Genomic DNA, 13,038 nt, shown 5'->3' with positions numbered 1-13,038 from the left:
ATTTTTATGTGAAGTGTTATGTATAGAACAGCCTTAACTGATACACAACACTATGTTTTTGTGTATTAGTTTCCCAGGTTTTCAGATAGGATCCTCAGCATTTCAGTTACTTCTTTCAGAAAGAACAGGACCTTCATCAAAGAGTTTTTTTGAAGCTATTGCCCTTTGTGGAAGGAGCTGTTTGTTTTTCGAAGGTTTTGCTCTTCATTAATATTAGCATGATAAATGTTACGAAAGTTTATTCAAAGCTATTGAAAATTGAGTGACAGAGAGATGGGGCATGTCTTTTTTACTTTTGCCTATTTCTTTCTATTATATGAATTAACTCCACAGTCCCTTGTTTAGCAGCATAGAGAAGGACTTCCTGCAGAATTTTAAATGAATTAAATTCCATTGGGGCAATGAGTTAACAAGCTTTTTATTTATTTTACCCTGTGTGATTGTTTTTCTTTGTTTCTTCCATGCTTCTTTGTGCTCCCTCCCTGGCAGCTTTTCTTTACATTAGCATGTGCTCTTATCACTTTGTTAATAATGGACCGTGCTTCATGTGAATCTGGCTTTGGGGGCTAGAAGTGAATTAACTCGCTGCTTAGAGCCAGGGCTGCAGAATGGCTGACAGCTCAGTGTTCCAGTAACACATGGGATGTCAAAGCAACTGGCACAATGGGCATATGCAGCCTTGGTTGTGGGAGGGAGGCATGACAGAGGCATATAGTGAAATCTGTAGCTTTGAAAGAGAGGCCTTGTCAACAGCAATGCTGCAGAACAACATCCCCTCTTAGTTTGTGACTAGAAGGAAGAAACGATAAATTGTTTTGTACCAGATGGTGATTCCTCCTAAATGAAATAGGCATAGGTTAAGTCAGTTCCATCCAGCTCGGTTTACATTGCATAGAGGACACATTTGGTGCCATCTTGTCACACTTTGCCTTGTGTACTAAAGCCAGGCCGGCAAATGAACATGAGGGAATCAAAAAAGAGAGGGTCTGGGAGGCTTCATGTCATTGTAATCAGTTCCTGAGCTATTCACCTCAGGTCATCAGTTCAGCTGTGGACCATATCATCAGTGACCAAAAGTAATTACAATCTTAGGGCTATTTAATTATATTAAATTTAGTCACTTATGGAATCGGTCCTTTTCCAAGTCTACATACAACACCAAAATGATTTCTGCAGATGATATTAGTAATTGTCCCACTTGTTGTTAATAAGCACTTTTTAAAGCTTTTTATCTGAGCTCTCAGATCGAAACACAAGCATTAAGTTTCTCAACCCCTCTGTCCTAGGTATTATCATACCTCTGAACCCATACCTGCCAGCATGTGACAGAGGCAACTGAAATGTGTGGCAAGTGACCAGAAGTGGACCCTTGTTTTGTTGCACATTATACCTCATAAATTACCTCCAGACAAAAACAGTTAAAATGGAGTTAAGATTGAGAGTACACATCAGTGATTCATGGTGGGGTTTTTTTTAATACAGCGATGTAATTATTTCCAAAACATGCATTGTAAACCCAGGAAATTCAGAATTAAGGTTAAACTTTAACAGGAATCCTAACATATTAAGGTGTAGAAATACGAGGGCACCAAACAACCTTAACTCTGCCCTGTAGTGAATGACACCATTAGGAAGGAAAAAAAATCTAAAACATATTTTAAAATAATCTAATCTAGTCTTACAAATGCTAAAATCTGTTAATCATTTCATTTCCTGAAGGCATTTTGGTGGTTGCAATCTCCCACATTAGATTTGGCATCCTGGCTATCTGCCCTATGCATCCTTCCCTAAGTCAATGGATATTTTGAGTCAGTCTTCCTCTTTCATTTGCAAAACATCTCCTGCCTTTGGTGCTGCAGAACAGGCAGGCTGATTAACCCAAAATGTAGAACATTCCACAAAATCCAGAATACTTAAGAGGTCTAGGTGTCCCCATTTTACAGACAGGACAACTGAAGCACAGAGAGGTTTTTGACTCCCACATCAAATTAATGTTGGAGCTAGGACTAGAAGCAAGGGGATCTGACTAACAGTCCTGTGCTGTAACCCCTAGCCCACTGCCTCAAGGTACTTGGCATTCTCAGCATAAAGGCCAAGATCTGAATGAACATGAAAATTAAACACCCGTCTCATCTCTGCAGTTTTCTTTCTTGGTCAGTTAGGGCAGACTGACCAGGTAGGGTGGGAAAGCTTGTACTGCTGTTGCAGGAGCTGTACTTGTACTATGGATCAATATAGGTTCTTCAGTCACTAGGGCTCTCTGTTACTTCTCACCAGCACTAAACTCACTGAAAAAATGTTAGCCAAAAATAAACTAATCTTACTAATCTTTGGTTTGATAGCCTTTACTGGCTGTACTTTCTCTAGACATGATATGTGCAGGTGAAAATACATTAAATCTATTCTGATTTCTTATGGCTTTTTTTTTTTTTAGGTGCCTGAACATGCAGAACTCGGTTGGATTCTTGGGTGCTTAACTAGTATGCCACGTATACAAAGCTTTCCCCAGTGGAAGGTAAGGTTTATATGATCAGCATATTAAACTAAAAGGAGATTTAAGGGAATTTAATAAAAACAGTATTGTCCTTTCTGTTGCCTGTGGACCATAAACACTGGGCCAGTCATTCTTACTAAAAGGTGATGGAGTCACTTCAGGAAGAGGAAAGAAAACAACCCCATACAATGCTATTACTATAGGAGACATAACTGTATATTGTGAGTCAGTGAGGCTGCTGCTCTGGGAGGTTACAAAGTAGCATACCGGTAAAAGTAGAGAATACAGAGGCAGTTAAAGAAGGTTTTCAATTATAGACTGGTATTTTTAATCATTTATCAAAATGCTTAAAGTTCTTATTTCAAGCCTCATAACATAATAAAATGCAATGAGTACAGCACAACATTAAGGCTAAAAAATCAAGCAGTCACAAGTAAGGAAATTCCATAAGTAAGTCTTCTGCAACATTAGTTGGCCATTCTGTGTGTTGTATGGTATGGGATATATTAAGGTTTACATTTTAAAAGGGATACAGAAATAAACATAACTAAAGATGACTGTGGCTGAGTTGATGTTTTGAAAAATCTTCCCTTTTGCCATTCATGACATATGTGCTTAATTTCTTAGTATTACATCAACTGTTTTTTGCATTTAATTTCCGTGGGTTTTCTTTATTTAACAAGAAGAGAAATCAGAAGTGTGCTGGGATGTGTAAACCCCACGCTGACAGGGAAGGGGCTAGGGAGGTTCAGCGCTAAGGTAGCCCCACCTCTCTGGCCCTTCCAACCATGCATGGTAGGGTGGAAGGCATTCAAAAGAGGAAGCTGCAATCAGCAAGGGGGAAGCCCTGAGAATGAAGCGGCTGGAGAGTCTCCTGAAGCAGCAGGAGGAACCTCCACCATGCCAGAGACCCCCAGCTCTGGAAAGAGTCCAGTGAGCCCCAGAAGCAAGCCTGGCAGGGAGAGCATGATTGGGCTATCTAGCCCAAAGGACTCCAGTAAAGCTCCTACCCAGGCATCTCTGAAATAAGGTGGTGCCACTGACCTTTTTTTCTTTTGGACCCCTGGAAGGGCTTCTTTGTTGACTTTGAACTCCGCAAGGGTGGGGCCCACTGCAAGGGCTTAGAGGCGGTGGTCTTGACTGGGCTGACCCTGTGGTGGTCACTGGGCATGGCAAGGGGCCCCGACCGAGCTAGAGAAGTGCCCCAGAAAGAATCTCTTAAAAGTGGTGGAGAATGCGGGCACTTGGTCAGCTCTGCTGAAAGGGAGAGGAAAAGGGAGCAGGGAGTGGGAAAAAGGAGAAAAGAGGTTTGAGGCTGAGAAAATCCTGACAGAAACAACTTTGTAATGGATCTGGAATGGCTGTTAAAATGGGTCACAGAAAACCAGCAGCACCAGGCCATCCTGCAACAAAAACAGCAGCAGCAGCTGCTTCAACAGCTTGCAATCCAGCAACAGCTGGGGCAGCAGCAGCAATAGCTGACAGGGAATTAGCCACATGCCAACAGCAACAACAGAACCTGGAGCAACAGATGCTGTCAGTTCTCCGACCTCTAGGGTCACCTAGGGCTGTGGTGACCACTAACCCTGGGCCTCCCAGCTCAACACCCATCCCTGAGAAAGCTGTCTAAGATGGGCACCACCAGTGACCCCCAAGGCATTTCTCACTCCTTTTGAGCTGGTGGCATCTGCTGTGGTGTGGTCCTCAGAGCACTGGACCATGTTATTGGTGCCATCTGTCAGGACCGGCTCAAGCTGAATGCCATGAACTTGATTTGGCAACAGCCCAGGACTATAGGAGGGTCAGAGAGGCCTTATTTGACTGTTTAGATATCACCACCTCTCTGGGAAGAGTCCAGTGAGCCCCAGAGGCAAGCCTGGCAGGGAGAGAGTGATTGGGCTACCTGGCTGGAAGGACTCCAGTAAACCTGCTTTCTGGGCAACCCTGAAGTAAGGTGGTGTCACTGACCTGACAAAAGGGGCTTCTCTGTTGAGTTTGAACTTTTGCTTTTCGTCACCCATAAACAAAGTAAGAAGGCCTACAAGGACGGGGTGGTGGGGTCCACTGCAAGGGCTAAGAGGCTGGGGCCTGGACTGGGCTGCCCCTGTGGTGGTACTGGGGTGTGGCAAGGGGCCCCGAACCCGAAAGACGGTTTTACAAGGAGTCAGAAGAGAGACAAACAATGAGAAGAAAAAAAATCCAGAGCAATTTGGTTTGCAGAGTTCACAACTGGAGAGGGCTAAATACCTCCAGATGTTTTTGGGTGTTTTTTTTCCCTTCCTGTTTTTTCTTCTTAATTAAATAAACCCATTCAAATTTAAATGCAACAAATAGTGTTAATGCAAAACTTAGATTAAAGCCAAGCTTTTCAAACCTGTGTTTCTCAAGTTAGACTTGTAAAGCGATATTTAGACATCTAAGTATAAGTGGTTGGACTTTTAAAACCCACAAATAGGAGCTGCAGGTGCTTGGCATCAGGCCCCCCATATTTAAGAGCCTGGAGATGGAGACAAGACAGTGTGATCTGGATGACGGGGAGAGTAAAAAGATACAGGAAAATATAAAGAAGTCTGGACAGATTTTAAGGATTTTTTTAAATGTAGCTACAGTTAAAACAAAAAGCAGGAAACTAGATACTTGAACATCTATAGACCAGCTGGTCCAGATGATATGCATCTAGGGTGTTAAAGGAATTAGGTACTGAACTTCTGAACCTCTGATAATTATTTACAAAAAGGTGGGTTAATCTGGAGGGTATCAGGACTTTGGATAAAAACAAGTGCTGCATACCAGTCTTCTAACAAACAACAAAAAGAGGAGTGAGTTTGGCAGTTACCGTCCCACACATCTAATATCTCTCCCTAATAAAGTAATAGAATAATATTATGAGACAAGATCTATAAATATCTCTAGAAAATAACTGAGCCATGAGCAGTAAGTAGCACTGGACATTGAAAAAGCACAAATTCTGTTAGGCTTGCTTCTTTGCTAGAATGACAGTCAGTGAACGAAACGGACTCAGTAAGTAAAACTTACAACAAAAAAAATCAAAATCAGATGTTAACATCAGCCAAATGGATGATTTCCGTATGTCTTTCTTTTGCAAACAGGTAAAGAATGCCAGCCAGAATTCTGAAGGAACCGTTGGTCTATTCACATACCCTGTGCTTCAAGCTGCAGATATTCTGCTGTACAAGTAAGAGACAGAATGTGAGCCCACAGGCAACGTCTGTTCAACTGCTGTAAGACTAAAGTTCTATGGGTCAACATGTTAAATATCAAGGGGCGTGAATAGCTGAGAGGACTGGGAATGGATGGCACACTTTCATCTTTCAGTCACTGATTAAAATCTTGCTCAGGTTGATAGTGATTAAATATCAGGCCACTGGAAAACCATTGGATGGTATTGTCTAAGAAGAGTTGGTCACCTCAGAACAATTTAGTGCATGTCCCTAAAATCACCAATAAAACTAACACCAATTGACCCATTCAGCAGTTGCATTGGATTGATTGACTGAATGGGCCACAGAGATTAAACTAGTTGTGGATCCTCAAGGTCAGGGCTGAATCATGTTGTTACTTCCCATGATGGATCTGCTATGAAGCTAGAGAGATTTAGTGTCCAGACCTTTCAGTTGGGCACTTTACACCACTATTAAATTCACTTACATTTTTTTCAGGTTCTGGTGTAGATTATGCTGTGTCAATGGGTGAAGAGTTTTCTGCACAAAGGGGTAGCCAAACCTCATGTGTTGCCTCCATGAGAAAGTTGAGACCCATTACAGAAGCATAGTTCTATACTAGTCAATTATCTTTGATGTAAGATTAGCAGAGGTCCCAGCTTTGACCTGAGGTGTAATGACTGGCACCATCAGGATGTCATGTAGCGATATGGCACAGTGTTTGAAGAAGTCTTCTGCAAATTGGGAAACTGTGAAGTCTCTTTTTTTTTTCCCCCACATTTTAACTTTTTTACATCCTTGAGGGGACGTTTCCTATACTGAAGAAATGTAGACAATATCCTTCTTTCAGTTACTCTTTCTTTTTTTCCTGGTTCTTCCCGCACGTCTCTTGTAAACCTAATCGCTCTTCTTTTCCCTGCCCACCTACCCAGTGCTAGCAGCCTGACTCCATGCTTACACCACTCCACTCCAGCAGCTTGATGGTTCCACTCCACGCTCCCGTTCTCCCCATACATGGCTGACCTATTAGCCCTTTATTAGTTCCTAGGCTGTCTGATGAGGCTGAGATCAAGAGCTGGTAATGTGGAGGAAGGTTGCATCTGTGAATGAAGCATAGTTAAGTCGGGTAATATGTAAAATCTTAATTAATGAATCTCAAAGACAGAGTAAATAGTACATTATGTTTGCAGATTATATTGAGTTGTGTGGGTTCATCAACTTCTGGGAAGACAGAGAAATGATACAAAAGGGCATGGAGGGTTTGGGAATATAGAATAGGCGGGAATAACAAGTCTTCTACCTGGAAAAATATATCTTGGGTAAAATAATCCAAAGCATAGAGTCAATGGGAGGGGAAACAGTCATGTCAAAAGACTTAGGGATGATATTGCTAGTTTATATATATCATAATTAGGAATATAGGGGTAAAAGTAGAGGGAAAATGTAATTTGAATATTAGAAAAAAATTCTTAACTGAGATCTGTTTGATTGTTGAATAGTTCCCCAAGGGGAATAATAGAAGCCCCATCAATTAAAGTAATTTTAATAAACAAAACACTGGCAACTTCACTGTCAGAAACCATTCTGCACTGGGCCCTGGGATGGACTGAACTACCTAGATCTTTTCCATCTCTATGTAGTAAGATTCTGTACTTTTGATTTGTACTTCCAGCTCATTTTAGCTCAACTTTTGCATATTAAGTGCTGGCTGACTGGAAACAGATGACAAAATAAGGAGGTGTCAGAGAGAGAGAGAGCACATATATTAAAAGATATATATTTAACAAGAGAGCTCTTTTATATTAAAAGGGATAGGAAATGGGACAAGAGGCAAGAGAAAATGGATAATTAGGAAAGGAGCAGCAGTCGTAGAAGGAAGAGCAGGAAAAGCAGACGCTGAAATGGTACAAAGCAAAACTAACTGCAGAAATAAGAACTCATAAAAGTGGCAGAAAAGATTCAGCAAATAAAATACCACAAACAAAATAAATGAATTAGGAGAAGGAAGTGAGGGAGAAATAAAACCAACTGAAGTGACCTTGGAGAAAAAAGAGGATTAGGAAGAAGAAAAAAAAGTTAATTAATAGAAGGTAAATAAATAGCATGTGAGAAGCAGGAGCAAAGACAGCAAGAAAACTAACATAAGAAAGAAAGAGTCATGCTGAGGTGTTTATAGAAACACAATATGTTTTCAGGCTAGTCGGATAACTTTGTGATTCTGGTACCATTTTGGCATATGGAAATGTTCCTTTTGGCCTGCTTAAGTGTATTGATTAAGGTAACTGTTTTTTCTGTGTTGTAAGACACTGTGATTTACTATGGGCTACTGTAATAGTTTTTAGCTTGTCTTGCTTACTCTTTGGTGGGTAGAGGGGTGAAGAGATTGACCCCCTGTAATTTAGGATCAGAAGTAAAGAATACCATATTGAATTGAAATTGTCTGGGTATTTAGAGACGCAGAATTTGAATTAAATTAGAATTTGGCCAGGACTTGGTTTATCATACACCAACTCTTTAAAAGTGCAGTGGAAGCTTTAATAAACAAAAGAGGACATGATTTCAAGTCTATATCTCACCTAAAAAATCACAGGTTAACAGTGAGGGCAATTAATCATTGGAAAAAAACACAAGGGAAAGTGATGGATTCTCCATCCCTTAAAGTCTTCAAATCAAGACTGGATGCCATTCTGGAAGATATGCATTAGCCAAACACAAGTTATTGGACTTCAACACAGTAGTAACTGGATAAATTTGCATGACCTATGTTATACAAGAAATCAGACTAGATGATCTAACGGTCCCTTCTATCCTTAAAATCCATGAATGAATAGAAGACAGTGGGTAGTAGAAATCTTATGGAAAGTGGTAGATGCTTGCAGAACACAAGTGTACGTGCCAATATTGTTACTTTTTCTGGTATATTTCCCATTTACATTCAAACTTTGGTAAAAGGCTGTTCTTTTGCTGCTGATTCTGCATTTCATCCCATCAGACACAGCAGAACCGTATTAGACAGGATCCGTCTGGAATCTTGTTCACCCAGAGGAGAGCGAGTTAGCTGTGATTGAACATTTGGCTCCATCTGGCCCTCAACTATGGCAGGAGCCGTGACAGTCTCAGGTAACATTTCAATAGAACTAGAGAATTTTGCTGAGTTTCCTGTATCTGTCTTTTATTAAAAGGTCAACACATGTTCCTGTTGGAGAAGATCAAGTCCTGCACCTGGAACTGGCTCGAGATATAGCACAGCACTTTAACAAGAAATATGGAAACTTCTTTCCTGTGCCCAAAGCCATTTTAAGTGAGTAGGGAGAGGTGTGGTTAAATACTAGATTGCAGTGAGTTATTAAGGGTTGAGGTTGACTTACAGGTAGGGTGAATCTATGTGGGAACAACTGGAAAGGGGGCAAACTGATGGCAAAGTAGATTAATAGAAAAGAATGAATATGGGGCTTTGAAAACCCCCAGAAAGGAATGTGTACAGTATCTGCTATTCCAGTCCTGGGGCCCCCCACAATGCTCTGCTACTGCCTTTCAATCCTGCTTGGTTGCAGCCCCTGTCTGTTCGTGCAGGCATGGGCCTCTCATGAGGAGAGAGCATGTTTGATGGTGCCAATTAAGGAGCAATTTGTGATGCCCATTAGGGCGTTGAATAAGAGACCACCAACCAGCATAACGCGATAGTGTTTGCTAGTAGTAAATGCTGTAATTGAAGTTGCAAAGCAGTTTCTGTTTTATTACCTTCATTACCATAGCACCCAAAAGTTCACTAGGTGCTTTGACATATGCTTGTAAATTTCAAGAAGGCTCTTCATTGGCGCTAAACTTTCCATTCTTGGTCACAGCCTAAAGCTTAGGAGATTTTGAGGAAAATGTGTTCAGCCATTTTTCGCATTACGAGGCCATGAAAAATTTCTGAATCTTTCTGTAGAGCAAATGGCACATGTGGTGGGAAACATGAGCAGCTGAGTACAGAAAAAGTGTGGTATCTTTGCATTAGTTCATAATCTAGAGGAATGTGCACCCCCAGGGGCAGGGAGTTCTCCCCTTAGAAAAGATTACACTGCCAGAGTATCATTAGTAGCCCTCTTTCCACTTTAAAGCCCCAGTTAAAAATGAGAGGTCACCCATGAGAATACAGGGTGTTACAAACCTTGGTGCAGTGTCTTGTGAGCAGTTTGAGCACCAATACTGTGATGTCTATGCAACAGTGATTCTGTGCTATGTGATTCTAGTCATTAGCTCAATGGCTCACACTGCATTTTGTGTATAATAGTAACAATGGGAAGAGACTGTGAATTAATGGAGTGGTGTAACTAGATGAATGTTGCCACGTGCTTTATAGTACTGGTATCCTGTCTTGCATGCGTGCATGTGTCTCAGTTATTTCTAAGGCACCTATCACCCTGCCAAAATCTAAGCAAAATGTTTTCCCCCTGCCTAGTTTTTGGGTAGATAACACCTGGGAGGGAGCAATTTCTAAGGAGCTCTAGGAGAGTTTCAGGGGCTTCTTGTGTGGGGCAGCTTCTCATGGTGAGGAGGCTGGTCATTTTGGGACCCTGGAGTGTGATCTGATCCAGCTTCCCACTGTTACGGGATCCCTCACACACTTCTAGTTTGTGCTCCCTGGGTTACTCGCCTCGCCAATACCAGGTACCTAGAGGAGGAGGTGGATTGGTAGGGAAATCAGCATAGAGCCATAGCAGGCTGGAATCATCCCAGAAGCAGTAGGTAAATGGGGAGAAAGGGGAACTAGGTTCAGGTTCTTTGGGTGATTATGGGGAGAAAGGAGAATGGCTGGGGTGCTTTTGGTGGGAGAGAATGAAGATTAAGGATGAGTGTATTTTGTAATGCTTGAGAAAGTAATTGTTAAAGCAAGGCAAGCAGCCAGGGCAACCTGCTATAGGCTGTAGTACTCTCCTAAGAAAAGTGCCAAATAAGCATGAATAGACAACCATGATCTGTTTGTCTTTTTAGGTACAACGAAGAAGATAAAGTCTCTCAGGGATCCAACAGCCAAGATGTCCAAGTCAGACCCTCAGAAATTAGGCACACTCAATATCACAGACAGTCCAGAGGAGATAGTTCTGAAATTCCGCAAGGCTGTGACTGACTTCACCTCCGAGGTAACCTATGACCCAGACTCTCGTCCTGGTGTCTCCAATCTGGTGACCATTCATGCTGCAGTAACAGGACTCAGCATAAAGGAAGTGGTGCACCAGTGTATTGGTCTTGACACTGCACACTACAAAGGGATAGTGGCAGAGGCAGTTATTCAGAAATTTGCGCCAATTGGGAACGAAATTAAGAGGCTCCAGGAGGACAAATCCCACTTGGAGAAGGTTTTACAGGCTGGAGCAGAGAAAGCCAAAGAACTAGCTTCCCTTGTGTATCAAGAAATAAGGAGATTAGTGGGGTTTCAATAGAACCTACTGAATAGTTGCAAATTTTCTTATTTCCTGCGATAGCTCTTGTTCATCATCTCCCATCTCAGAGTCTGAGAGAGAATTTTCTTTGTTCTGGAATATCAGACAAGAACAATCAGAGATGATTTTTTCATGTGATTGTGATACCATCTAATGGGAGCCATTCTGGATGGCCAAAGGACGGACACACAATTTCCAAAGAAACTCACAAGACCAGAACAGTGAAGCTGACCAAATGAATTGCCTGTTTTCATAGAGCAACATAAAAAGTTGAAATAGAAGCCACGATCGTTGGGATGACAGAGTTGCTGCATTCCTGATTACTCCAGAAGGAGAGGAAGTCACAAGCTTCATAAAATCCTCCCCTATTACACACACAACCCCACAGAGAAGGACAGTTACACTATGTTGAATGTGATGGCAGAATGTGCTTCTGGATAACCAGAATAAAAATACATACCAGAGACCCGGAATGCCCAGGACATTGGTAGTAGGAAAGAGAGCCTTTCACCTCTAAATCCCCAGTTCAAATGCAGCCTAGTTTGGTAATGACATCTAGTCTGTATGAAATGAGTTGGTCTCTTAGTCCATTTCCTGATATATAAATGTCCATATTACAGAAACCACCATGACCATTGAAACTCGGCTTCTTTTTGGCAGTCTCAGTAAAGAACTCATGGACTGAATGGAACCTGTACCCTCTATCCTGAACACCCCCTCTCACTTCTAAGTCATCTTAGTAGGTCAGGGCTAAGATACATTGGCAGGGGACTGTCTGTGTTGAGAAGCTTGCTCTGCAGCTGTCCATTTTGCAGCTATTCTGTAGAGAAGTAAAGGCTTCAGCACTGTCAGTCCAGCACCAACTACGTGATTCATTATAGAATCTGTGTCCAGCAGGGAAATGACTTTCGGCTGGGAAACCAGAGAACTGGCTGTAAAATTAACAAAAACTGCTTGTGTAAGTGACTAGCTGAATACAAAGCCATGGTTATGATCAAAGCATTTTTCTCAAAATGAATAGGCCTAGTAATGAGAGCTGCACTCAGCCTCCACAGATCTTATTCCTCCCAAGCCCCAGTGAGAGAGCCTAGAATGAGTGAGCTGCTGCTGAGGAGCAGAAGGAAAGGGAGAAACTGGCAAAAAGGAATAAACTATTCTAAAGGCAATGGAATGGAGAGGGCAGAGAAGTGTTTAAAGCAATGCAAAAGCAATTATTGTACTGTTGCGGAGAATTTTGCTGCATCAGTGTGTTGATGCTTCACATTTGAAACCACTGTATTAAAACTTAAACTAAGTTTATATATCACAACCATGGCAGGTACTGCAAAGAGGAAAACACAAATTTAAAAGTGTCTGAAACATGTCTTCACTGTTTCTTTCTCCTGAGTTGGGAAAGGTGGAAGTTATATCAAGAAACTAGAGCAACTTTATACTCGTGAATCATCATGAACTGATCTTTTTTCTGTGTAATACAGACCAATAAAAAGCTGATGAATTTGTTTACTGGTTGGAGTGAAATGGTGAGTGTTCACTGACTCAGAATCCTTTAGCTCCTGTGTATTGCAAAGCAAGAAATTCACAATTGGATGTCCCTACCATCCAAGCTAAGACCCGGGTTTATATTATAAAGGATCTGTAGAAAGAGGACAATGGGATGAGAATTTTCAGGTAAGACCATTACTAAAGCTAGTCAAGACTAGAGAAGGTATATGAATGGACACAAGGATGTCAGTTAGAAAACAAGTGCAAGGTAATGTACATTGGAAGGATTAACTGCATCTTTTCATACACATTGCTGGTTTCTAAATTAACACACAGGGAAAGACATGGGTGTCATGGACAGCTCATTGAAAATCTCTGCTCAATGGCCAGCAGTGGACCAGAAAGCAATTGTTAGGTTTCATGAAGAATAGGGTAGAACAGGGATCGGCAACCT

At 41.6% G+C, this 13,038-nt stretch overlaps 1 protein-coding gene across 2 annotated transcripts in view; it reads left to right on the top strand.

The window, feature by feature from the left end:
- Window positions 1-12,605, top strand: part of WARS2 (tryptophanyl tRNA synthetase 2, mitochondrial) — an 83,253-nt gene extending 70,648 nt beyond the window's left edge. For both annotated transcript variants that reach the window (XM_084628801.1, XM_084628802.1), the window contains 4 exons: window positions 2,435-2,515; window positions 5,605-5,690; window positions 8,859-8,977; window positions 10,654-12,605. In XM_084628801.1, the coding sequence (XP_084484927.1) occupies window positions 2,435-2,515; window positions 5,605-5,690; window positions 8,859-8,977; window positions 10,654-11,102 (735 nt within the window). In that variant the 3' untranslated portion in view covers window positions 11,103-12,605. The remainder of the gene's footprint in view (window positions 1-2,434; window positions 2,516-5,604; window positions 5,691-8,858; window positions 8,978-10,653) is intronic.
- The last annotated feature ends 433 nt before the right edge of the window (window positions 12,606-13,038 follow it).

This window comes from Lepidochelys olivacea (genome assembly GCF_965140295.1).
Source record: "Lepidochelys olivacea isolate rLepOli2 genome assembly, chromosome: 1".
Lineage (NCBI taxonomy): Eukaryota > Metazoa > Chordata > Testudines > Cheloniidae > Lepidochelys > Lepidochelys olivacea.
This window is presented reverse-complemented; position numbering and strand designations above follow the sequence as displayed.